Genomic DNA, 27,559 nt, shown 5'->3' on the forward strand with positions numbered 1-27,559 from the left:
TCTTCTTGGATGATGTTCCCTTAAATTATCATAAGACAAAATGTGCCATCTATATGAGCCAGATTCTCATTATTGGTCAGAATGAGCTGTCCCTGCTTGTTTATGTCAGTGTGCTCACATGAGACATTTTTGGGTCTGTTTCCCATCACACTATAAACATCCTTTGTCTTATCTGTCTTTATGCGCCTGCTTCATTTTCAGCCGCAAAGATAATTACCGCGCAGGATATTCCTGGCCGGTCTTACGCTGTCTTGCATGAGCAAATTCCACTTGAAAAACGCTTAAATAACGCTTTGTGTGATTTGGCCATGAAAAGTCCACTGATTATTCGCTTTCACATAGTGATAAGACATTTCAAGGTTATGGACTTTGTTGCCGGTCGTCCTCGCAGCGCTCTAAAACTGTGGCAAACATGTGGCCCGTTGTGTCACTTTCCATGTTTTGTTTCTGGTTTTTCATGGGTTTGCCGCTCACAACAACACAACCTGACTGGAATAAGTAACAAAACACTAAGGTCAAAGGAAAGACCAACACCTAATATCTCTTCTAGTCGTCATGAGAGCAGATAGAAAAAGACAATAAAATGGCTTTAAATGCACTTGTAAAGAGCAGACTACTAGGTGTAACTTATAAATATGTTCGGAGGAGTTGTGGTTGTTGGAAAGAGGCCATCACTGCCAGCTCATTCCTCACATGCTCTCAAACACAGACCAGATAGTCCACAAACAGACAGCAGGCAATGGCAAAGGTTCTGTTTATTTCAGAGTCTGTCTGTTGACTCAGAAGGGCCTCTTTGGATGGAGCAACAACCCATCAATGATTAAACTATCGTTTTCAGCAAATTAAGGATTATAAAGAGACGAGGAATTGGATTTTCCGTGCATACGTGTTCATCTTAGAGAGCATAAAGACAACAGGGCAGGTACACCGAGGCCTGAAGGTGCCAACGTAAACAAATGTGGTGCAGACTGGCACAACACACTGCCATGGCACCGTTATACGGCTTTGATCAGTTCAAGGACGGATGGCCACTGTTGCCACACCGTCTGCTTTCAGATGTTTACTACGATAACCTCAATTTATTCTTGTAGTGATGATAATAAATGTACAGGAAAAAGACACACATTTCCCACAAAAAACACCACAATCGTCTGTTTTCATTCAAAGACAAAACCCTAAACTTTCGGACTGATAGTCGATTGTACTCGTAGCAGTTTTGTGTGTTATGCTTGTGGCTGGATGTATGTTCCATGTGTGTGATGTTTGTCAGTGTGGGTGGGAATTCATGAGGCAGCCCGTTGCCTTGTTAGAGATAAAGAATGGGGGTTTTTTTTTTTTTGGGTGGGGGAGAGAGCGTGTTTGGAGGGATGACATAGACACGAATGGACAGTTTAATTAATAACCACCATCCATTTCTCCCGGACCTCAACACATGCGCTCACTGGAGGCCAGACACAAGCAGCTTAATGCTCGTTAGCAGATATTGATGGAGCTGTAGCTCACACCGAAGGATATAAGAGGAAATTTGGAGGAGGATAAAAAAAAGTCAGCAGGCAGGAATTCAACACAACCAGGATAAGGTAAGAACTGTGAGATCCAGTCAAAACATATTTCACAGCTGGCTTTCTTATGAGGCCACGGTGTGCTGTTAATTTTTTTGACAGGTAGAGACGTATGTTTGGCTGCTGTGTTGGCTGGAGGTTTCTGAATCCTTGTGGGTGGCTTTTATATCTCAGGGGAAATTACACTGAGTTAATTAAAAACTGTGGCAGGTGAGGTTGTAGACTCACATGAGACTGTGGCCTTGGCAGAAAGGCCATGAACATGTTCACCAACTCTGTTATAGTACAAGATTCTCCAGTTTCATCTAGAGAGCAGGCTTTATGATATGATTGAATAAGCTGTTTTCAATCTAACTAACACTGAAGGCTTGCATATGTTGTAGTTAATGAAATTACATTTAGAAAGACAGCATTGATCTTGTTATACATCCTGTCGACTGAGTCCTAAAGACTCTTAAATATGTAATGGGACAGGACATAGAGGAGAATAACTGCTGTAAAACAGACGTCTTTCCATGCTTTGCTCTTCCCAAGGCCTTGTAGTCAACTGATCTTCATCCCCTCCTCCCTGGAAGCAGCTTCTGAACATTTCGTCTTTGTGTGGGTGAACAGACATGTCCGGCGGGTTGATGTGTGGGATGATGTTTAATTACATTAATGTGCAGGTGTCAGAGGATCCTGCAGATCTACAGTCTATGCGTGTTTAGCAGATCTTCACCATTGTGTACAAATCATATTTTCATCCTTGCTATACAGGTCAACAAAGGCTTACGGCTACTTTTCATCCCAGTCCAACCTGTGTTTTCTGAGTTGGTGCCCGACAACCATCCTGAATGAATGAGTGGGTGGGCCCCGACATCAATGTGGTGGGACCGCTACAAATCCCACCCAGCGATGAATTCTCCATCTCAGAGAACTCGCACTTGTTCGGTAAGTCTGCTTGGAATCAGTTTAGTGAAAGACAAGACAAGGTTGCAACCACCCTGCAGTGATTTGAACTAAATGCTAATGGCAGGATGCTAACATATGGTCACACTGATGATGGACAGCATGTTGATATTTTAGCACACATGCTAACATTAGCTCGTAAGTACAGTACCCATCTAAGACTGGAGGGAATGTTATTCATTTTGCTGGTATGTGATCATAAGCAAAAGTACAGGACAAATTGTAGTCCTGACATAAGATTGGAATTACATTTGAATGGAGCTGGGCAGTTAACCAGATGTGTTTGTAAAACAAAAGAAAATACTTCTCAACAGCACTTCCAATAAAGCATAATTCCCGCCTTTATGCCATTTGCTCGTGTAAGTTCTCTAGTGTGCCTTCTTCTTTTCTTAGTGTTGTGCACACAGTAGTCTTGGACATTTCTGCAGCATAGAATGGTCTGGTTGCACCTTAGTATCATTTTGCTGTCCAGGAAAAATGGTCTGGCTTGTTTGTATTTCTTTAAACCAATCACAATATTCTTGGTCGAAGCTAAGCCCAGGATGCAGCAATGGTGTCCCTTCAAAATAGTGAAGGAGGGTTGTTTCAGTGAAAACCTTACTGTACGATCCAAATCCTATGCAAAACATGACATTTTTAGTGTGTACGTTGCTGCCTGTTGTCATTGTTTCCCATACTGAAGGGGATTTTGAAAGTGGTGACACATAGCACAGATGGCAGGATTATAGACTATGCACATAATGGTTACTTGTGGTACTTGAACTAAACTGCCAAGGGGTCCTGTTGCATGTTTTTGTCCCCTCAAGTAAAAACTAACAAATTTGTTAATCACAGGCCCAAGAATGAGATCATAGTGTGTCACAATCACCCCTCTTCCTTGAAAACATAGGTCTGTTCTGTGTGCATTTTCAGGAAAACGGCCACTCAGGTCAGTTGGTTAATGTCATGTTTGTCCCACATGTCCTGTGTAATATCTTCTTTATAAGAGAGAGCTTTTTACCCTCTTTCTTTCTGTTTCATTCATCCCCAATTCCGCAGCATACAAACAACAATATAGTTTAGTCCTATAACTTCTGTTTCATGTGCTGTTTATAGTTGTGTGCCAGATATGTTCATTATTGGTTCATATTTGATCATTTGCATGTTTGTTTTAATTTTGATGGTAAAAATGTTGCTTAGATATAGAAACCAGCAATCATCTAAACATCTGGCAGTTATTGGGCGTTTTTTTGCTTGAATTGTGATTTTTATTTTATTCTATTTTACTTTTTTTTTTAAAAATCTAATTTATTTATTCATTAATTTTCTTTTTTTTTGCTGCTGTCACATTTTTACTCACTGTCAACTAATTTTTCACTGGAATTTAAAGTCCTGCTCCTCTGTAGAAACAGCAGAGCTGTGGCTAGAAGGAGAGAGAATTGTCTACTGTGCCGTATAACATAGTTCTAATGACATAAATATTCAGAAATCACAGTAATGATCATCAGAAATCCAAAAACTAAAGTTGAATTTCTCGCATAAATTTTTCCCAGGTGCCCTCTGATGTTACCATTACAGAAAAAAGGTGGCTCCAAATGCTATAGATCTGTATAACTATTGACTTTTCTGCAGTTTTCACAAACTACAAGTTTTTCAAATTACTCTGCACATCAGCTCTAGAAAGATATTAAATTAAGAAGTAAGTAGTAAGTATTAAGAAATTAGCCCTTTATCCATTTTTAAGGGTCAATAGTTATTCATTATGGCTATTTTGTGACAATTTTGAGCCGTTTGTGACAAGCTTCAAATCCTTTCTGACAACTTTTAGTAATTTTGGACAAGTTAATTTTCACTCCTAGGAAAGTAAAAAATCTGACATTTTTTTCCAGTTTAGTTTTTGGCTTAAAAAACGGTGTTATTTTGGTGATTGTTTTGATGATAGAGTTTTATGTGTAAAAAGGTAACATTTATTCTCATTTATATGTACAGTCTATGGCATATAATGCAGATTTGATGTGAATTTCATAGTGCTTGTAAATGGAAGAGGGCAACCCACAGTTGCTTCCCTGTTCATTTCTGTCTCCAGTGCCGTGGAGAAGACTCTCTAGTGGGTAAATCATCATCTGTGACTGGGTTAATTGAAGATATACTGACACAAGCTTGCGATACAAGGAGGTGTTTGTGTCTTAGCTGTGAATAGGGTGGACAAAATAATAGAAACAACTGTCAGTATGGCACAATGCAATTCAAGAGCTTCCAACAGAATCAGCACCTCTCTCAAACCGATTCAACAAAAAACGAACATTATAATGCATTAGACTGTATTAGTTTAGTGTACAAAATAAACAGGCCACTCAGTGTGTATATGCATTATATATTTGCATGTTTTTGTTAGGGAGACCTGCATACACATACATAAATAGCAATATACAGGGGTGTAAGCTAATCTTTGGGACATTTACAGTCGTAATACCCCATTAATTACCAAGGTTCAAGACGTCTCCAATTAGTTCAAGTTTGGTCTAGCACCTTAAAACCACATGTTGCAGGAATAAAAAGAAAATCAACAATTTCAAGATCACTGAACTTCAGGGGTGTCAAACTCTAAAGTTCAAGGCCACATTCAGCCCAAATTGATCTTAAGTAGGCCGGACCAGTAAAATCACAGCATAATAACCTATAAATAACCACAACTCCTAATTCTTCCTTTTGTTTTAGTGCAAAAAAGTACATTCTGAAAATGTTCACATTAAAGGAATTGTTTGTTTTTTTCAAAACATTATGAACAACCTGAAATTCTGAAGAAAATTAAGTTCAATTTCAATCATATTATGCCTCAGTTTATCATTTACACATTACAATTTACAGAACACAGAGGATCTACAAAGGAACACAACATTTAGTCATCTGGAACTGAACAATGTAGTACTTTACTTTTTGATCAAAACGACAAAAGTGAGACAAAAAACAAAAAAACAAGAGTCAAAAAACGAGACACAAAATGACAAAAGTGATAAACGAAATGACAAAAAATAGACAAACTACGCAAGCGAGACAAAAACGAAATACAAAACGACAAAACACGAGACAAGCAACAAACATCAGACAAAGAAAGACAGTGATTTTTACACTTTACAAAGTCGCCCTGCAGGCCGGATTGGACCCTCTGATGGGCCGGTTTTGGTCCATGGGACGCATATTTGACACCCCTGTTGTACGTCATCTATGGCATATTTTATAACTGGACACATTTAGATCAAAGTTAAACCAAGCAGGGAGCTAATTATCACCCAGCACCTGTAAAGAGTTCCTCTTAATACATTCATTAGGCAGCTTTTAACGTCTCCGTGCACACAGTACAGTAGCAATCAGTACCCAGACTAGGGAATGACTAAAGACAGCTACTTGTAATGATGTGAAGAAGTAACTGTGTGGTTAATGAGTAGCTGTGGCAACCTTTGCTCCTCTTTGGATTTGTCAAGCAAGTGCCAAGTAGCTGGGTGCTGTTCTCAGTCTTCAGAGAAAGAGAAATACATGGAACATGATTTCTTTTGGGCTAGATGCAAAGAAAAAGGACTGAGCTTCAAATCACAGCGGGACTGTGAGGTCCGGAGAGTAAAATCTCAGAATAGTCTGTGTTTGTTCACACGGAGATGGCCATGGTCCAGACCAAGTCTTCAAGAGGTCAGTGTGACGTTTAACTTTACAGATGTTGGGTTTGTTAAACTCCTGACAGTATTTCAGCTGAGAAATGAGTGTTCTAGATTACATGGACGTTGATCATCTGCTCTGTGTTGTTTTTAGAGGAAATGAAAGCTGATGAATATGACGCAGCTGCTCTGGTTATAAATAATCATGAAACAACGTTGGGACCCCGCTAATATCCTCATGTTCAACTTAGTATCAGTTTCAAAAGTGTCAGCTCGTCCGGCGTGGTGTTACATGTCATTCTAAAAGACACGGTGTTCTCTCTGCACGCAGGCTGTTAATCATTTATGGGTTTATAGTATACAGTAAGTTGTGCAGGTTGCTGACTACTGCAGAGGCATGTTTCAAGTCGAGTAAGATTCAGCAGCTTGATAATAGACCGTGTCATCTGTTGCAAAATCTTGACTGATATCGAGATAAAAGTGTCTTGACATGAGCCATTTAAGCTCCATCAGTCTGATTAACACAAACTATTAAATCTGCAATATGAGGTATTTTATATTCCCAATGGGTCCAGCGATGAATCCACAGATCGCTGTAACCAGCAGTTATTGAACATTGTTTAGATGTACAGAAACACAACTGGGTCATTCCACCTCAATTCACCAGTTTTTTAAAACGTTCAGGGTTGACCATCTCATATTAATCAGGTCTTTTTTCTGTGCAAGTTATTAAGTAAAGCATCTGTAAAATCTGAGATCATAGATGACATTAGATTTTGAGTTAAAATTTTTTAAAGAGGGGTGGAATCCACTGATGTTTGCGTTGTTTTCTTCGCACCAATCTGTAGAGCAATATTTGTAATATATTTATGTTTCTAAACTTAAGAAATAATGTCGCTAGAGCCCTGAAATTTCATCTTTGGTTTTTGTTATGTACAAATGGTCTTCAGTGGTGCAACCCTGCTTTAATTTTGCACAACTCAATCAATATTCACCACTTTGAAAAAAAAAAAATCTGTAAAATAGAAGATGTTTCTGCGTCGGGAATGACCCAACTGTAAATGAATGAAAATGTTCTGTCTAAATAATCAGTTGTCAGCTTATCCACATGTTGTTTCATCTTCTTTTTGCTCTCTCCTCTTAGATATCCTGGCAGATCAAGGCAGTCCTCTGCTGCAGGATCACGACATCCTGCCCTTCTCCGGCTACCCCAGCATGCAGTACCCGCCCATGGAGCCCAACATGTCTTCCACTCCGTACTACTCCACTCAGAACTACTACCCTCAGTACAATGGAGACGAGTGGTACTCGCACACGGGGATATACGAACTGAGGAAAGGACCCCTGGAGGGCAGCTATGAAGCCGAGATGGAGGACAGGTCCTCTGTTGTGCCGGTGGTGTGCAAGAGGACCCGGCACATGTCACAAGCTGGAAGGGTCAAAGGGGAGGAACTGTGTGTTGTGTGTGGAGACAAGGCCTCCGGATATCACTATAATGCTCTCACCTGTGAGGGATGTAAAGGTGAGAGGACAGAACACCGGTCATGTGATTTATAACTGTTTATTACAGCAGAACAGCTGGCATTCTTTACACGGAATTTAACAAAATTCTTTTTAAAAATGAAAAATTAGAATGTTCTTTCTTTACAAAAACATTATTAAATTATAATGAAACATGAACACTATGAAGTAATAATGATAAAAGTAGTAACTTGTAGAACAAAAAAAACTACATTCAGTTCACAATTTTAAGCTAAAGAACACAGAATAAAAGGATCAAAATATACATTTGTAAACTAATTAGCTGTCTCAATAAATACTTTCTGAAAATCATTGATATTACCAATGAATAGGGTTCTTATGGGAATTCTAAACAAGTTACAGAACAATATACATCGGTTAACTATTTTGCTTTCATGCAATGTGTAGTTCTAGTGAGAAAAGTCCCATGTGTGGACAGTGGGGTTACAGTATCAATTAGGCAACAACTGCAGTCTTTCCTTTTCTGTACAACTCCTCAAAAAACCAGACTCATTCCCAGATGTAACCTGAAGCCATATCAGAGTTTAGGCACTCCTGCAGCAGGGAGGAGACAAGGCAGCCATCAAGAAGATGTTTTAAATCCTCCTGCTTCCTCCTTGCACATTGCACAGGCCTTTTGGTGCTTTTTTCATACATTTGAATTCATTATCTGTTACTTTTATTATCAGTTCCTCAAAGTCCAAGTTAACAAACCCTATGCTGCTTGTTCTTTTCAATGAACCGTTCAAAACTCAAAGACATTTATGTAGATGTCACTCATCAAAATCAAATATAGCAAATATTCAGACATGAAAAGCTGCAACCAGGGAGGAATTGACTTTTTTTCCCTTAAAAATGACTTTAATTCTTCAGATAACCAATGTCAGGAAATAGCTGCTGATTTATTTTTGGTCATATTTTGTGCCGCTTTCAGATGAAATCTACTAAGTCCTGCATAAAAGGTGCTTCATTTCAGCTTGTGTATTCATGATCAGCTCAGTGTCCGTGCTTTTCCAGTGTATTTATCTGAGCCAGACTGAGTTTGTACTGTTTAAAGTACAAATCCAGACAGTCGTACTGAATAGCTGAATGACATTTGGCCCACTTACCAGGAATGATGTCTCTGTCTTTAGCTGTTGACTTTAAGGGGCCAGTCATGACAAGGATGAATATATCTACAGTCACACAGCAGGTGAAGAGTAACGTGAGCATGTGGCAATTAGGATGTTGTTAGCGACTAAGCTCTTCAACATCAGTTCCTGTTACGGTTTTTGTTGAAATTCTTCACAAAAGAGATAATTTTGTTAATTCTCTAATGCTACAACGGACTCCTTAATTTGATGCTGCTGAAAGAAAAAACATTTAGTTGTTTTTGTAATTGCACTTTCCGACTATTTATTACCACTGCTGTACACTGTGTACAGATGCTATTGATTTTATGTTTAATTACCTGCCATTATCAGGCAGTAAATCACACACACAGACAGGTCTGACTGCGTCTTCTGTAGCTTTAGGAAAGACTGAGTCTGATTTTAAGAGAAAAAGAACAATAAAACGAGGCCATACTATAGTAAGAGTATGAACTTTGCAACCCTTTCTCCATGAACAAATGATTAACTCTGTGACAGTGAAGCCTTCAGCAGCTCCTCCCAGGGCTTTTTTTTTTTTTTTTTTGATGCTGTGAATTTGGTGTGATTCCTGTCAATCCAACGGCTGAATGGATGTGAGTGTAATTCCACACGCTGAGTTTGGACAATGCCAGGAGAGCGGCAGCTGACCTGTGCTGCCATTTGACTGAGAATAGGCTCAGGTCTACCCGGTGCTGCTGCCAGATTGGGTTCCCTCTCAGCTTTCTGCAGCACAAAGCAGCGAGCAACCTGAGCTCAGTTAGCTTAATGCATGTCATTGTGCTTAATGATGTCAGAACGTCTACTAACTGTTCCAAAGTGTGTGTGTGTGTGTGTGTGTGTGTGTGTGTGTGTGTGTGTGTGTGTGTGTGTGTGTGTCTTCTCTGTTGTTGTCTGGATCAAAGCCAGCAGGGTTCACTGGTGTCTCTGCAACATTGTCAGAACAGTGTGTAAACTATAAGGCAGCAATTCTATTTAGAATTTTTAAGGCAAAATTAACGCGTTAGTGCAGATTAATCCATCGTCATAGTTAATCTGATTAAAATTTTTAATGCAGTTAAATCATCTACAGCGCAGAATCACTCAGAATCCCTGAAACGTCTCTGTCAACGCATTTCGGGCAGTTTGTCCAAGTAGACTTATGCTACGTGTCCACTAGATGTGTTTTTCCCGCATGTAAACGCGCTGCATCTGAAAATCGCCTGCTTGGTGGATGTGTACTAGAGGCCAGTAGCCAGTGCTCAGCTCCTGCCGGCCTTCTTCTCCAACTATCCTGCCCTTGATTGGACAAATGCATCAACTTGGGAGCTGTCTGCTCCTGGATTTCAAACCGGACCAACATGGTGGCTCGGTCGCAAACTTTCTCTTTTATTACAAAAACAGTTCACCCTCGTGTCCTGCGAGTCAAAATTGAGCCGTTTTAAAGTTTGAAAATGTGGGAAAAAAAAAATATTTTCACAGTGAAACTTCTGATGTCCGCATTTTCAACATTTTTGGGAAATCTCTGAACATTTTTTGGTGGAAAAAAAGAAATTTTAAAAATGTTTCTTTAAGAACATTCATGAAAAAATTAACCAAAATCCAGCAAAATTCTCTGGACTTTGGTTGATTTTTTTGTAAACGTTCTTAAAGAAAATATTAGAAGTTTTACTGATATATATGGAATCACGAGATATTTTTAGGATTTTTTTGGAAGATTTTTACAAATTTTTTAAAAATATTGACAAGAATTTTCTTGCCAAATTTAGGTGATTATTTAAAAATAAAACTTTTAAGGGAAACTTTTAAGGAATTATTGGAATTTTCTTCCTAAAGGTTTTGCAAATTTTCAGAAATTTGGGGAATTTTTTTGCTGAATTTTTGGACTTTTTTCAGACAAGGAAAAAATATTTTGTGGTGCCTGTAAATGAGGACAACAGGAGGGTTAAGCGAAAAGTATTTCTGAAGGCATTTGAGCTGTGCAGCAGCTGAATCTGTCCTCATTTTAGTTCAATGACGGCTAGTTTAGACATTTGACGAAAGTTTTGCGAAGCCTCAGATCTCCACACACCTCATCGAATTTACAGAAGTAGAAACTGAGTCTACTTTATGCAAATGAGCTGCAGCCCGATGCAGGAAGACGCACCGGAGCGCAGCTTGAAACGCACCGCAACTGGACCAGCATCTAGTGGACACATAGCGTTACTGTTGTGCACGCTGCCACACATACGCAAATGGGCAGTCGATCCAATCTAAGGAATATATACACACACACACACACACACACACACACATATATATATATATATATATATATATATATATATATATATATATATATATATATATATATATATATATATATATATATATATATACATATATATATATAAATATAAATAAATATAAATAAAAATATAAAATTTCGATCAATTAATTACAGCGAAAATAACGTGTTAAAAATAATAACGCAATTAATTGCACCTTCCTCAGTTCCCTCATTTCTGGCACACCGGTAGCTCTGATGAACACTCCAGCCCAGTAGGTGGCGGTAATGAACCTACAGTCTGTTTGTAGCCATGAAGAAGAAGCACAGGAAGCACTGAGGGAAGTCAGGCGCTGGTGAACAGTGAAGGAAGACGAGATTGAGCTTGTTGGGCAGAAAGTTTTCTTTTAAAAATCTTCCCGATGGCAGCTTGGATAAAAGCCTGGTTGTGTGCAAATTGTACAACAAAGAGTTTTCTGATCACTGCGTCACTTCAAGCTGACGGTATCACCTCAATGTAAAACATGTTGCTGTTAGCACCAGAGCTAACGTTAGCTACGAGTCATTCTAACGGTGTAGCCATCCCATAATAGACCACTTTTCTAGACAGTGCTTGAGTTTACAGAAAGTCTTAAAATGTTGAATAAAATCGCTATAATTGCACTTAGATTTGCAGTAATCTGTGAGTGTAGCAGACAGATGAAAAATGCAGATAAATAGAAATGAAACATTTTTGTGGTTTAAGTTTTTACTCCGTCAAGGCTCTGCCTCCTTGGAGGAGGAATAACCTAAACAACAAAAATATCTCTTTTAATAACTTAATCATAAACTTTCTGTTTATGAAAAAATTACATAAATAAAAATTGATATTCCTATAAAAAGAACCATCAAAATTACACCATTTATCAGACCCAGAAAAGATGAAAACAGAATGAATCTGTGGATTTTCAACTTTCTGAAGCTCCTTGAACTACTTATGCTGATTTTATGTGCCATACAGTGGAAAAAACAACTAAATTCAGGCTTTAAGTCATCAAAATCACTTTTTTCCATATGTCCCATTTTCCTTTTTTAAAATAAATTTTCTGTACTATATGGTGGCCCATAACAAAGCAGAAATAGTCTCAGAAGTCTGTGGGATATATCTTGCATACATTTTTATTAAAACTTAAAAAAAAAAAAAAATTAAAAATAAAAAATAGTGTTTTTTTGTATATTTTGATATATATATATATATTTTACAAATTCCATCATTATTTATTATGGAAACAAACACTTATTAATAAAAAATGACTGGATGTCACTAAAATGTCAGCTAAATAACTGTCCCAATTTAATAACAACCACCTTCTAATAGACTCCAAGGCTTTCTGAGTTACTTAATATAAAGTAGTGTGTGAGTCAAGTGTGGATTTATCGCGTGTCAACAGGTTTACTACAATATCTTTATAAAGAACTTTCAATTTTATTCAATTGTATATATAATATTTTAGAAGAATCTTTCTGTAAAAATGCCATGTGGTGTTTGGTTATAGGCGGCCATGTTGATTTTATTCCTGTAAACAGCAATAATGTCAGCTATGATACAAAAAATTTCGCAATTATATATTGAGCCGGCAGCGTTTTCTGTACCTCGCTCTTGATAATTCCATGTTCTTACCATTTTCAGGTTTCTTCAGACGGAGCATAACGAAGAACGCTGTGTACAAATGCAAGAGTGGCGGGAACTGTGAGATGGACATGTACATGCGCAGGAAATGCCAGGAGTGCCGGCTGAGAAAGTGCAAGGAGATGGGCATGCTGGCAGAATGTGAGTGTTACTTCTTGTTCAGAGATTCTGCTTCACACTGAGAGTAGATGTATTTTAACCTACTTGCACTGTCTGTTTAGTTGTATCAAGCGAAGCTGTCAAAGGTCAGCCCTCGTTTTCCATCCTGACACGGTGTGTTGGATTTTACTGTCACAGTGTATCGCCCCATACAAAAGGCCCAGCTTTTGTTACAGGAATAGAAGCAGTTAAACAGAAACCTTCAGCTCCATTTAGACAGAATCCACACCTTCAAAGTGGTTGTGGTCATGAAAATGAATTTTTTTGTGTCACCTCTGTTGTCTCTTATCTATTTTTTCTAACTAACTGTACATTAATGTGAGCACAGAAGCTATACTTTCTCTGACGGCGGGTCATTAGAGGATTATTAGTTATGTGGTCTATTATAAGCTGTCAGCTGAAAGGAGCAGGAGGAGAGACTGGACTCCTGTTGCTCATAAATAGTGCAGGGAGGTTGTGATGAATATTGCAGGGTGGAAGGCTTTCACGACTCTGCAACAAGAACTCAACAGGTTGGATGTTTTCAGTCATAATGTGAGTGTAGTTTCTCAGACATCCATGATATGCAGGCGAAGAATAAACGTCCGCTGACACCATCTTGTTTGCAGAATAATCATTTTATTACAAAGAAGACAGCATCTGATCAGGCACCGTGGACTGCCAGATGGAGAATTCTCAGCCAATATGGACTTCTCCGAACAACATTCTGAGCTCACTTAAAATTTAAGCAAATACATTTTCGAATCATGGAAATAAAAAATAAATCAAAAAATTGTCCAAAGTCAGGCTGCACCTCCCTAACACTACTTTATGCTAGGGAACGAGAAAAAAAACAAAACACCTGAGATCCCATTGTGTTTTCTTCATAGCAGAAAACATCATTCTCAAAGCAATCAGTATGTAATAAAAAAAAGTATCTATCAGTGTCACAGAGTACAATATAATCCAACAAAATGTATAGCATCCAAATGTACCAAACTGTTGCTCCTCAGCAGCAGCTTTGGTTGTAGACGTACTCCTTGATGGTATCCTAAATCAATAAGTAACACATGTCTCAAGTCAGATGCTACATGAGAAGACAGATGATGATTTAACAGAGAGATTTATTCATTTATATTCATTGATTACTGTACTTCCCTCCTCTGGCTGTTTTCTTCGGATGAAATTCTTTCACTATTTATTTAAATAGAGCAATACAAAGGTGAAGGAATGTCAGTGATGTGGATGTATTCTGTTGTTACTGAATAAAACAAGAGGAAACTCAACAATTAAAATTAACAAAGTGTTAGAATTATAAATATGTATATTTTTAATAGTAAAAACTGAATCACATGTTTGACAGAGTGGATGTGCTGTTAAAATATGAAGTCATATTATAATATAAAAGTCAAGTCACATTTATTTATGAAGCACATTTTAAACAAATAAAATAAAAAAGCAGTAAAATAGAGAAAAAATAAACACACAGGACAGTAAATGATGACGTCAGGGTGTCAAACTCTACTTGAAAAACACAATTATGACTGAAGTTGTACATTTCTTGTACAAAGATGGTTATTAATTTGATCAACAGCATCATCGATGAAATTTGACATTCAGAACTGTTGCTGTGTTGGATCTGTGAAGTATTTAACACACAAAGTAAAGCCTTCGTCAACGCCGACAGGCCTGCTGACGGAGATCCAGTGTAAATCGAAAAGACTGCGAAAGAACACCAAGGCCTCCCCCGGACAGTCACCTGGAGACGAAGCAGAGGGAGGCGACAATGCAGACAACAAACAGGTCACCTCAACCACCAAACTGTCAAAGGTAAACACAACCTCTGTGCTGTTTTCGATAAATTTATCCAAACTTTACTGATTCTGTCATTTAAACTGTGACCACTGAATAATGTGCTGTTTCTGTTTTCTTTCCAAATCAAGGAAAAGGTTGAAATCACCAAAGAGCAACGGGCGCTCATAAAGCTCATCGTAGATGCTTACAACAGACATCAAATTCCTCAAGATGTTGCCAAAAAACTGGTATGTACTTTACTTTTCTTTAAATCTGTTATGAATTATTGATAAGAAACGATCCAGCATGCTGTCTGTGGAGAGCAGCTCAGAACCAGCTCACACAGCCTCAGCCTACATCTGTCTGCTAACTGACATACATCACTACATGCTCAGACTGTTGCTGTTCTCGCTGTTCTTCCTCCACAGCTACAAGAACAGTACAGCGTCGAGGAAAACTTTCTCCTGTTGACTGAGATGGCAACAAGTCAAGTTCAAGTTTTGGTGGAGTTCACAAAAAGTATTCCAGGTATTATTTGCAGTTTTTGAAGAATACACTGTAGAGTTTTACCTAAAGAGCACAAAAAGTGTAAAATAAATTAAAGCTGCAAGCAGCGTTGAATGGGTCCTTGCATCTTTGTCAGCAAAAGTATGTCCACCAGGTGGCGCTGCAACTGAGAGCGTATTTCGGCCTGTGGATGTCATCAGGGCATGACTCTGATCATACATGTAAACTTTGAGACAGACTGAAGCATGTACAGGCCAGTTAAACACCATTTCCTGTTTCATGGCGTAAAGTTGAAATTCCAGGGGCCGCCATTTCCACGCCCTCAGACTTTTGCGGAGCATTTTGCTAACTTTTGATCACTCATGCCTGGAGTACATGCTTGCCAAATTTGAGCTCTGTGGAGTTACCCAACTTGAGTGTATAGCTTTTGGAAATGTGCAAACATTAGTCGAAAATCGTCCAAAATATGACACATAATTCAAAATGGCTGACTTCCTGTTGGGTTTTGGGCATGGTTGTCAATTACAATTTTTTGCATCTTGATGAGTTACATATGTGTCCCAAATTTCATAACTCTAGGTGACACGCACTGATCGTAGTAAATGTTTAAAATTTTCCAGGTGGCGCTATGGAGTGATTTTGGCTCACACCTATGAAATTCCCCTAAAATAGCAAATTTTTCGCCAATCCTGATGTGTGTGCAAAGTTTCACATGTTTTTGAGTGTTTTTAGGCTGCCAAATTTGAATTTCAAAAATCGTGAGAATAATTCACTATTCAGTGCTCAGACTCTACTTACAAGTAAACATTTTATTTCCTGTTTTTCCTCCTCTGGAAGGCTTTTTGTCTCTGGATCATGAGGATCAGATCGCTCTGCTGAAGGGCTCGGCTGTGGAGGCCATGTTTCTGCGCTCGGCTCAGGTTTTCAGCAGAAAGACGCCCAACGGACACTCAGAAGTTTTAGTGGAGAGGATACGCAAGAGTGGTGAGTCCACTGAAGCCGTTCCCCTAGATGTTTGTGTCTGTGCTGAAAATCAGGTGAAGCATCTTTGAAAAACTTCCAAAGCTTTCCTGCAGCAAAGTCTAGTGATGCTCTATATGTGTTTTAATTCCTGATTCATGACCTTCAGGAGATGCAGCAGCCAAGTGAGTGTAGTCAGATCCTCCTTTAATATTTGATCTGCGTGATGCGGCCGGGAGATGAGTGCTGACCTGCTGATCTCTGGTTGGGTGTAGGTTTCTCATCCACGCACGGCCTGACTGGGTCTAGTTTCACTCTCTTTACGTGGGTCAATATATAATTGAGGGACTTCTGAAGTCCATGGGATGTATCTTGCATACATTTTCATTAAAAGTTAAAAAAATGTAACTAAACTACTAAACTTTTGTGTTCATTATGATCATGTCTTTACAAATTCCATAATTATTTATTATGGAAACAATCACTTATTAATGAAAAATGACTGGATATCACTAAAATGTCAACTAAATAACCGTCCCAATTTAATAACAACCACCTTCTAATTAGCTAAACAATAATAAAATGAGCTCGTTTAAAAATAGTTTTGATTGTGTTCTTTTTATTTAGTTGAGATAATCATGACAGATATTTCTTTTTTGGCAATATATTAAATTTTACATGGAAAATAACAAATTGTATCAGTGTTTGAGAAATCACTTTCAACCCAGTTCAAACCCATTACAAAAACACCTCTCAAGGAAGTGTGTTAATTCCAGATCACATGACCTGCTCCACATGATGTCATTTCCTCCTGAAGAAAAGACTGTAGAGACTCCAAGGCTTTCTCACTTATTTAATATAAAGTAGTGTGTGATCAAGTGTGGATTTATGGCACGTCAACAGGTTTACTACAATATCTTTATAAATAACTTTCAATTTCAATTTTACTCAATTATATATATAATATTTAGAAGAATCTTTCTGTAAAAATGCCATGAGGTATTTGGTTTTAATTGATTTTAGACCTGAAAACAGCAAACATGTCAACTATGATATCGGTCAACTAAAAAGTCCTGCAATCATATATTGATGAAGGACAGCATTTCAGGATTCATGTATTAAAAACACATTAAAAACTCATATTTAATGCTGTTTTGCTGCTTTTCTATTTCCACATATATGAAAGCGTTTACCCGCTTGCTGGTTTAAAAACTGATTTGTATGTGTGTGAGGTGTCATTATGTCAAGCAGGCTGGACAGTTAGACGGACAGCAGGAGTGTGAGTGTGTCACCAAGTCCCTCAGTGCTGCTCTGCTGTGAATGCTGGGGATAAGAGATATTCAATACTAAAGGCCAGTCGGGGAGAAAAAGGGAGCAAAGCTGTCTGAGGAGACTATTGTTTCTTATCAAAACATCAAGAGTGCTATTGTCCACTTCTCTCCCTCTGAGCCCCACTGGCATTTCTGAATGCTTGATGATGTGTCCAATCAGACAGACACCCGCTGCTAGTTTTGAAGAGCAGCCAAAGTGTGGACTGTTGCCAAAGTGCCAAAGCAAACCGAATGAAAACACTTAAATTATATAGAGAAGATTTAAAATATTCACCTGCACTAAAAAGAAAAGCTTTGTTATGTTATGTGCTGGAGACCTCGGGAGAAAGATTCACAGTTTAGATTAGAATGAATGTGATCAAAGGGGAGTCAATGCAAATCTAAATATTTCAGTCGCAGTCATCTTATGAAATAATTCTGCAGATGCATTTCACAGTAATGACTCCATATTACAGCCCCAGAGCAGATTTTACATTTTAAGTGATTTTTATTTCCCTCAAGTTCAATTCCTTTCTTCTCTCATTCAGACTAGTAAATGGATTGATTTTGCAGTACAGTCATGAACGTCAGGAATAATTTGCTGCATGTTCCTTGTTCCTCTCACATTCCTTCCTCCTCTTTCCTCCTCCTTTTATCAATAACACTCACCTTAATACAGCAGAGCCACCTAAGACCCTCTAAAACCTTTAAAATTAGTGGCTTACAATTTTTAATTCAAGCCTTTTGCATCTGAGAGAGACTTTACCTTTAAAATGGCAAAAGCATTTTAGAAAAGTGTTGCTTCAGCCTGTATTTAGTGATCATTAACGATATACAAACATATATACATTTATATGATAGATAGATAGATAGATAGATAGATAGATAGATAGATAGATAGATAGATAGATAGATAGATAGATAGATAGATAGATAGATAGATAGATAGATAGATAGATAGATAGATAGAAACTTCCAGAAAATTCCTGTGTAAGTACATAGAGATCAATGAAACAATCGAGTCAAGTTCCTTATATGTGTGCAAATCCTTGCCCAAAAACGTCTGATTCTGCTACTAGCTGTGTTAAAACATAGAACATATTATAAATCAAACACTAGCTGTGCACTTTATGTATTATTTTAATTTCAGTTGGACATTTGCAGGCGAGGAACAGAACTGCAGACCACAATAATGCAGATGAGACAAGACTGCTGATTGAATGTCCTGGTGCAAAGTGCAGAGTGTTATGTAACACAGGTTCTCTCTGTACTTCTTACTTCTCCTGGTTTCCTCCTGCACCAAGTGGGGTAAAGGACACCTTACGTCTGTTGGGATTATTGTTATTATCATCATTAATATTACGCACAAATGATGGTTTTGAAGGGCTAAATATGCTGAGAAATTGAGGAAACTCAGTACACGACCCACAAAGTGGTGAAAATCTTTTATTTTTTGTGGTTATTTGCTATTCATGTGTTAAAGTTACAGCCCTCACAGTAGGTTTCGCCTGGTCTGACTCACAGGATATAGATTGTAGGTACACAGGGTTTATAAAACGTATTCACCCTCCTTTGGACATTTTTTTCCTGTTATTGCTTTTCAACATAGAATCATATTCAATTTAATTTAGCTTTATTTGACATGTATTTACAAAAAAGACTCTTTCTTGTCAAAATGAAAACAGATTTCTACAAAGTAGAAGTCTTTTTTGTAATTAAAAAGAAATAAAATTAAATAGAACATGGTGATGTTGAAAAGCAGTAAACGAGGAGAACTTTCACAGGTGGGAAATACTTTTTAAATGTACTGTGAGTTCGTCATGCTGCCTAATTTTACACAACTTTGTCCTTCCCAGCCACGATCTACATGTTCCTGCTTTCAAAATCCCATTCACTATTAGAAACAACAAAAGCAACATCCATGCTGCAAAATACAGGCTGAAAATTTAAATTTTACAGAAGATTTGGATCATGCAATAAAGCCTGCTAGTTTTTTTCTCTGAATTATCCATTTTAAAGAAGCAAAAGTTCTACCAAAACATTACCCCTGTCACCTCTTTGACTGAACATCATGACTGCATTCTGTTCTTAGACCCGCCCAAGACATTGTGATTGGTTTAAAGGAATACAAACAAGCCAGAGTGTTTTTTGACCCTGTAACAGAATGATAATGAGGTGCTGTCAGACCATTCTACACAGCGCTAGGAAATGGTTTGGCTATGTGAGACAAGGTTTCACCTTCATACATGACATTTTGTCACCTGTATCATGTCCAGGTGTATAAAAAAAGCATCCTGCAGCCATGTCTTCAGTGCCCCACAAAGTCAGCTGTATTAAATTCACTGTGCCATTTTTACATAGTTTTCTCAATTAGCAGCTCTGTACTAACAAAAAAACAAACAAAAAACTCTTGTAATCCTGGATGAATCACATTAATCTCAGATCTGGTTGGTATCATTTTAAGATATTTGGAAGCCAAAAATATCAAAGTGACTTGATTTGAATTTTGATGTTTTGCCATCCAAAGTTGTTGAAATATTTGAACCTTCACATGCTTGGTCAGAGTCCAAGTCTTAGCACACCTACATGTCAATATTGAGTTATAGTGATAGTGACACCTACTGGACAAAGCACAAGCAGAGAGTGATGGTCACAAAAGTGCGTATTTGCTTCAACCAGTATACCACCAAGACCCCTAATGTGTCCAATCATCTGTGCTTACAGCTTTAAACTTGTATTTGTGCATCTATAAACTATAAAACTACATTTTTTCTTAGCATTTTTGATGACTGACAGAGTTTTTGTTCCAGTTTTGCTCATTCATTCATCGGATTAGTTAATCTCATGAGGCAAGAATAACATCATCTGCATAATATCTAACCCTTTTATATTGGAGAAGGTCAGTTTTAACGTCCAAGTATAAATTTGCAATTTTAGTCGGCAAAGTAAGCGCCTCTTCGTGACTCTAAACTGTAACATTGAACCTTCAGCCAGAATTGCATGGTTGACATGAAAAGTTACTCTATAACTTCGGAGTTTTCTGTTTTCTGTTGCGTGACTTGTGACTATTTGTCTTTGATCTGAATTATGCATCATTAATTCATTAGATATATTATTGTACGTGCACTGAAACTACTATGAGGAATTAAACAAGAACTTCCCCACATTGTTCAGCATCTTTACTTGGCCTTGAGGAACCTGGTTGTGCCAATTCATTGTGTCAAACTATGTGACTGTGTTTTGCTGCAGGTATATCAGAAGAATTCATCACACCCATGTTCAACTTTTATAAAAGCATCGGTGAACTCCACATGGTGCCGGAGGAACAGGCTATCCTCACCGCAATAACCATCCTGACGCCAGGTAAGCTTTTATTGTGTTGATCCAGGAGTATGTGTTATGGCTTTATGTGAGGCGTATTTCCTAAATCAATGTCTGCAAGCTTTAATACCTTACAAGGCTAACGTGTAATCACTGTCCACTCCATTCTCCTCCAGACCGACCTTATGTGAAGGATCAGCAGGCTGTAGAGAGACTTCAGGAGCCGATGCTGGACGTACTGAGGAAGCTTTGCGTCCTGCAGCATCCACAGGAGCCGCAGTACTTTGCTCGTCTCCTGGGTCGCCTGACGGAGCTGCGGACTCTCAACCACTACCACGCAGAGATGCTCACGTCCTGGAGGATGAACGACCACAAATTCACCCCGTTGCTCTGTGAGATCTGGGACGTGCAGTGACTCAGCAGGACCAGAGAAGGAGGCGGTTAGATGGGGATGAGGAGCTGAACATTTCAACTTGCAAGACGACATCGTGGCCCAGCTTCAGTGCATATTTATACCTCAAGGAAGTGAGGACCTGGAATTAAAATCCTTGCCCCTGTTGTGCCTGACCTTGATGGTATCAGTCATTTCTGCCAACGGTTTAGAGTTTATGGTTTTTCTTCATGGCTCACACCATCATTATTGTCAATCAGAGCAGGGTTGTCAGGACAGCAGGGAATCTGTTTAAAGGTTGGATTTTTGTTTTCTAACTTCATGTAAAGCATTTTGATTAGTCAGACTAGTACAAACACTGGAACGTATTCAAGGCCAAGATGGGGCTCGTAAAAAAGATTTGTATATTATTAGTTAATCTTCTCCTATGTAGACCTTATCACATGCAGTACATGCTGAACACAAAAATGGTATTTCTCCCTCAATACACAACGTTTTCAGCTTCTCAGTTATGAGGTTTACATAGGAGCATTTCTACAGTTATTGATAGGAGACTAAACAGCTCAGATACAACATCTGGGAAATTATAATCGTCAACATTTTTTCAACTTCATCTCAATAAACTCAACAGAAGAGCATTCAAATTACTAAATGTTCAAATATTTATATCTAAGAGTTGTTTTGATGTGTATAATATACTGTATAATAGTCCAATGTATAATTTGCAACAACACCCCACAAAAACCATTGATTTTTTTATGCCGTGTCTATTTCCACAGTTAACTAAGAACAAAAGCACCTCAAATTATAGGACATAACTGTGTTTTTGCATGTTTTAGCCAATTTTCTAAAAGACAATAAAGAATATTTAACATTGCTGTTGAACTCGGTTTTTTTATTGCAGACCTTATGCTCATCTTTCTTTCTTTTTTTGTTGCTTTTTGTGATAAGTTGCATTCTAAAGTTATTGAAGTAGAACTATGAAGCAAAAGAAGCTTTAATACCTGCAGCAGCAACGCTACCTCGATTATTGGTGGGAGTAAGAGCTGGAATCCATATTTTGAGTAGAAAGAAGCATTTATCATAGTGAGAACTTTTACAGTGATGACTCATTTTGTATTTTAGTGCACATAACATAAACTCAACTGACACTGAGTTTTCATTTGACTTCTAAGAATTAATCATGTTTTAATAGATTTAAGTGAATGATTTATTAAATTTTTAACAAAATGCATGCAAAACATTACAACAGATCTATCTACAAAATGAAAGTTCCATACATAACATGTCCACAGGTCTTTTTTTTAATAGTAAGTACATTTTAGTAAACTTTACAGAATATACATTTTCATTTATTCTTACCATGCAATAGTGATGTAATAATCCACTTTTTAAAACCTTCAAATATAAAAGAATTCCCCCAAAATGTTGTTTAATCAAGAAGATATTATATAAACACATTTTTAAAAATTTATTTCTTGCAGTTGATTGCACTTTAAGGACAACACTAACCATCCTGCCTCCTGGTTAATGTCCATCATTGTGTTACAGCACCATCTTGTGGAGTACATCAGTAGCAAATGATACCTTTGGATTTACAATTATTATTTACTAAGAAAATAAAATATTAATAACAGAAAGAGGAAAAAAGCACTTATACTACACTGACCCCAGAGTGAAGATTCTTTCCCATCCATCCACATGGAAACAAGCTACAGATTTACTAGAAAACCAGTGATAATCAGAGTTAAGACATTTATAAGTGAGTTCTGTCCTGGTTGTTGGGAGGCGACTCTGCATCAGGATAAACCAGGAAGCCAGAAAAGGTGGTGTACCTCCCCTGGTTGCTGTAAACAGCGTAGCGCTCATCCTGCTGGCTGTACAGCCAAACACTGTCGCCCCTGTGGAGAGACAGCAACAAGCTCTGGCTCTGCATCTCCCTCCTCTTTGACGTGTCCTCATCGAACACCATCGCCTGCACCTCGCCTTTCCCGGTCATCAGCTTCACAGAAACGGCCTTACGAGGGTGTTTCCCCACAGTGTAGGCAAAGAAGTACGCTCCTGGGACGTGGCAGGTGAACAGGCCTGAGGTTCTGTTGAAATGGCCTCCAATGTTGACGTATTCCACGTCAAAGGTCAGAGGCGGCTTGTCCTGCTGCCTGCTGCTGTGACCCATTAACGTAGACGTCCGGGCCACTGAGAAGGCCGACCGCTCCATCGTCTGACCTCTGACCCCGGCATCGGCCTGAGGGGGGCAGTTTGGGTAGGACAGGGCCGGTGAGGACAGGTGGTTGCTGATGTAGCTGGTTGGGGGGATGTCAGGATAGACGAGATAACCGGAGAAGGTGATGTAAGGCCCGGCGTTGCTGTACAAAGCGTACTGGGGGCTCTGCTGTAAAAGCAGCCACACAGTGTCCATTTCCTTCAAACTGATCATCACACTTTGGCTTTGAACTTTCCTCCCTTTCTTGCGGTAGTCGTCGTAAGCGATGGCCTGAACCTCCTCTCCGTTCTTCACCAGTATGACTGAGAGCATTTTCTTGGGGAATTTCCCCACAGAGTAGGAGAAGTAGTAAGCCCCCGGGACGCGGCAGCGGAAGTGGCCACTGTCTGGGTTAAAATCCCCCCCGATGTTGACCATGAGCTTGTTGAAAGTCACTGCCTTCTGCTTGCCTCCCACTACGCTGCTGGTTCGGGTGGCAGAGAAAGCAGAGCGGAGGCCTGTGGTCACCGGAGGGACGTGAAGGGCTAAAACTGGTCCAGAGCAGCTGATCATGATGAACAAACATGCCAGGTAGTGCTGTGGGCTCCAGTGAGCTAAAAGCAAAAAAAGAAATCAGCAAAATTACATTTCGAGATAACAGATAAGTCACTTAAAGTGTCAGTGAGTTACATTTTTGAGTTGTTCCAAACCTGAGAGCCAAAACATAAATCTGAGAGGTCACAACAGTAAAGAAGTAGACTTTCTGAGAGTGCACTGATTTGTTTTCCTTTAGTGCAACAACTGGAAACAAGGGCACATAATCAATAATTTTTCTCCATATATTCTCTCTATAATTTCCCATCTGGATTCAAGTAGAATTACAAATATTTATTGTTGAAATTTTACAACATTTAAATGATAAAAGACTATCATTTTAGAGAAAAGTGTATTTATTTATTTATTACATTAAAAAGAGGTCAAAATGCTAAATAACAGCTACATAAAGTTTTTTTTTTTACAGTTTTTAAATATTTCTGTATTTCACCATTTGTAATGTATTTTTTCCTCACACCCTTGATTTGTGTTGGTTTGTATTTGTTGACTTATTAACTACTAAACTAATACTATGAACTGCGTTTTTAAGAAAATGTATAATGTTAGAAAAGGATGAATTCTCTGTCAGAAAATGAATAATTTCTGGATCTTTTGGTTTAAAGCAAAAAACAGCAAAAATCAAAAACAAAGCAACAACAAAATACTCAACTAACTAACAAGCAAAAACCTACTACTGTTACACAAAGTTGTCCATTTTCTCCGACCACATCGTGTTAAAATAACCTAAAAAAATCACCATTTGGCTGAATTGCTCACAACTCACATCCATCACAAGCTTCACCTTGTATTTGTTATACCAGCAGGGTTGTCATCCACTGTGAATATCAGTGTTGAATACACTTCCGTCAGATTGAGCTTAACGTATCAGACTAAGCTTAGCACTTACAGTAATTCCTCTATATGAAATTCACCAAGTTGATAAGGAAGTCTGGCTGCCGTGTGTTGAAATAAATCCAGCAGCTCAGTGTGAGCAGCAGCCCCTGTAATGTGGCTGATATTGTCTGTTCTCCCTGTGCACTGAGAGAAGAGGCTGCATTAGGCACCGGTTCATCTGTTCCTGTGTCTGCTGAACAGTGGAAAATTTCGGTGGGTTGGTGAGGTGGAGCAGGACAGAACGCTAAAAGATGCCTCTGCAAAGTAATAATCAATAATCCCTTTAAAGTGCGGATTAGTCACTGCTATCCAAAAACTATGACCACATTTTCATGGAAAATGAAGCTTCTTTTTTGTATGTTACACTCAATTTGTTGCACCTTTACACACATTTGATTACAACTTATTGCATCTAAGCCATCAAAAATATTTCATAGCGTTTTCATATACATAAAAAAAATAGATGAATTTTAAATCCCACAAGATCAGATTTGTCCGAACAGTTTCCTTGATCTCCACTAAATGAGCGGAAACTTTGCACCTGTAACAGCAGCAGACAGAGTAATTTGTAGGCTCAGGTTTTACAGCTGGCTGTTTCCCCTGTAATATGCATATTTTACAGAAGACTAATGATAGATATTTAGATGTAAGCTGAGCTGGAAAAGCTGAGGACAAGGGTAGGAAAAACATGAGATAACAACAGAATAGCTTTAAAGGATTCAAATCCTCTCACCTTCAGGTTGAAATAAACCTTTAAAAATAACATTTTACTATTTCAAAAGTGTATATGTACTGAAATTGTATTGATCAGAATTCACATTTGTGTAACAGTGGTGTAAAATAAGGCTTGAATACGATAAACTAAATTTTAGAATATACATGTTTTCAACAAAACTGCATCACAATTTCTATGAGAAAACAAATCAATAACATGTAATTTACTGTGGTGAAGCCAAATAAGGAAAATAAACATTCAATTCTTGTTCCATATTTGCTTCTATATGCAATTTCTTTTTGTAAAAACTGTTACAAAGATATTAAACCCACCTGTTGAGCTTCGTTGAGGCAGAACCTGCATGTTGTTTCTTCGTCAGGTTTTTCAAATGAAGTTCTTGTGAGTTTGCTGCACTGCTAATAACCTCATCACAGGCCTGACACCCAAAGGGACGAAGCTTTTGTCCATGCAGATACGTGAGGAGGAGGAGCTCCAAACCCTCTCTAATCTATAGCTACTATTCAGCCTGCAGTGCAAACACGTGTGAAAATGCAGCTGTACTGAGCAGCCTTATTGGTCCTCAGCGGTGTTAGGTCTAAGTCGTGAATTGTTTTGTCTGAAACAGGAAGGGAAGATGTGAAACTCTGTCAGCTTCAGAACAGCCTTTAAATGCTGCTTTAAAATGAAGCAGTCCTGATGCTAGAAGAGGTGCACGTGGAAAATGAACGGCAACGTCAAATAATAAACAAATGACCATGTTAGAATCAAAGTTTCTACTGCATCTCCTGTGGTGTAAAAACATGCAATTATTCAATGTGATATGATGCTACAATAAAAGGGTAAAAATACTACTTATGAAGAGGAATAATTCCAAATCTTTATTTAAATGAGTAATATAGCGATGTCAAAATAATCCTGAAAGGTCCTGCCTTCAAATTATACTTGAAAAATAAAGATTAGTTCTGATATTATTTTAAGAATTGCAAGAACAGGATCAGGATGAGAAACATTTTATTGTATTTGTAAGCTCTGCATGCAATAAAATTAGGATTGCTGCTCCTCTTGGTGGATACAAACAAAAATCCAAATATTAAAAACTCAAAACACACGACATTCTGTCCTCAAACAATTAACATAAACACTAAATATAAAGCTGACTGCAAAGATGAGGCACTCTAAGTAAATGGATGAAGGGAATGTAAATTATATTGCACCAGATAATAAGGCATTGCACCATAGTTAGGAACAATATTAATAAATATTGCAGATGAATGAATAAAGTGATAGAGATGAATAGTAGCATGAATGAGTGAGTTATAGTGTGTGGAAGAAGTGCATAAACAAGAAGTCCCTCAGTGCTTATTTGAGTTTGCAGAGCTCTGCATCTGGAGGTGGATGTTTTGTTGGAACTGTAGCGCCTCCAAGGAGGACAACAGTTTAAGCACATTGTGACCGAGATGTGTGGAGTCTTTAATGACGGTGGTGGTTCTGCTGAGGCAGCAGGAGGTGACGTGTCCTCCAGAGAGCTGATGTACTGTTCTCTGCAAAGTCTTTTTTTAAATTTTTTTTTAATTATATATATATTTATGCAGCTGAGCATCCTGGAAAAACGTTCTTAGATGCAGTGTGCCAGTTTGCCACCACATCATCTTACCCTCCTGTTGAAATTCTTTAATTATGTGCATATATGTGCATGTTAAATTGATGTCACCACTAGTTTAATGGAATGAAATTAATGTTTCACACAGTTTTACAAACCCATGAAAGATAAACAAGAGGTATACCAGTGCACATGCACCGCATTCTATGTGATTACATTGATGATGATTATTATTTTTTTTATCATCTTTTTTATTATTGTTAAACTGTATTTAGACTTTATATTACCAGCATGATTTTGCACCTTACTTCTTCTACCTGGGCCTGGGATCTTTCTGTGTGGAGTTTGTATGTTCTCCCTGTGCATTTGTATGTTCTCCTCAGGCTGAAAAAAAGGCTCTGGTGGTGACCCTGAGGGGGTCAGTTGGTGTC

General features: G+C 38.2%; 2 protein-coding genes across 3 annotated transcripts; one reads left to right on the plus strand and one right to left on the minus strand.

Annotated features, from left to right (window-relative positions):
* The first annotated feature begins 1,325 nt into the window (after positions 1–1,325).
* On the plus strand, positions 1,326–22,007 carry nr1h4 (nuclear receptor subfamily 1, group H, member 4). 2 transcript variants are annotated; one of them, XM_023269957.3, is made up of 10 exons: positions 1,326–1,580; positions 2,319–2,492; positions 7,284–7,661; positions 12,702–12,842; positions 14,527–14,669; positions 14,783–14,881; positions 15,062–15,161; positions 15,978–16,124; positions 20,660–20,773; positions 20,908–22,007. In XM_023269957.3, exons 2-10 carry the CDS (start codon positions 2,396–2,398, stop codon positions 21,144–21,146), a joined length of 1,458 nt encoding a protein of 485 aa, XP_023125725.1. In that variant the 5' UTR covers positions 1,326–1,580; positions 2,319–2,395; the 3' UTR covers positions 21,147–22,007. The 2 variants fall into 2 exon arrangements, with proteins under 2 accessions (XP_023125725.1, XP_023125727.1); XM_023269959.3 differs by lacking the exons at positions 1,326–1,580; positions 2,319–2,492 and adding an exon at positions 5,962–6,173.
* Positions 22,008–22,278: 271 nt separating this feature from the next.
* c1qtnf13 (C1q and TNF related 13) lies at positions 22,279–26,010 on the minus strand. The gene is made up of 2 exons (XM_023269955.3): positions 25,861–26,010; positions 22,279–23,939 (listed from the first exon to the last, which is right to left on the minus strand). Exons 1-2 carry the CDS (start codon positions 25,889–25,891, stop codon positions 22,879–22,881), a joined length of 1,092 nt encoding a protein of 363 aa, XP_023125723.2. The 5' UTR covers positions 25,892–26,010; the 3' UTR covers positions 22,279–22,878.
* Between the last annotated feature and the right edge of the window lie 1,549 nt (positions 26,011–27,559).

The sequence above is a fragment of the Amphiprion ocellaris genome, chromosome 3 (genome assembly GCF_022539595.1).
Source record: "Amphiprion ocellaris isolate individual 3 ecotype Okinawa chromosome 3, ASM2253959v1, whole genome shotgun sequence".
In the NCBI taxonomy this organism is placed as follows: domain Eukaryota; kingdom Metazoa; phylum Chordata; class Actinopteri; family Pomacentridae; genus Amphiprion; species Amphiprion ocellaris.

Bases quoted from the DNA above. Each gene is read 5' to 3' on its own strand.
- nr1h4 (XM_023269957.3), top strand. From the start codon at position 2,396: ATGAATGAGTGGGTGGGCCCCGACATCAATGTGGTGGGACCGCTACAA. The intron at 14,882-15,061 runs GTATGTACTTTA...CTTCCTCCACAG, and splicing joins AAGATGTTGCCAAAAAACTG to CTACAAGAACAGTACAGCGT. The intron at 16,125-20,659 runs GTGAGTCCACTG...GTTTTGCTGCAG, and splicing joins GGAGAGGATACGCAAGAGTG to GTATATCAGAAGAATTCATC.
- c1qtnf13 (XM_023269955.3), bottom strand. From the start codon at position 25,891: ATGCAGGTTCTGCCTCAACGAAGCTCAACAG. The intron at 23,940-25,860 runs GTGGGTTTAATA...TTTTGCTTTTAG, and splicing joins GCCTCAACGAAGCTCAACAG to CTCACTGGAGCCCACAGCAC.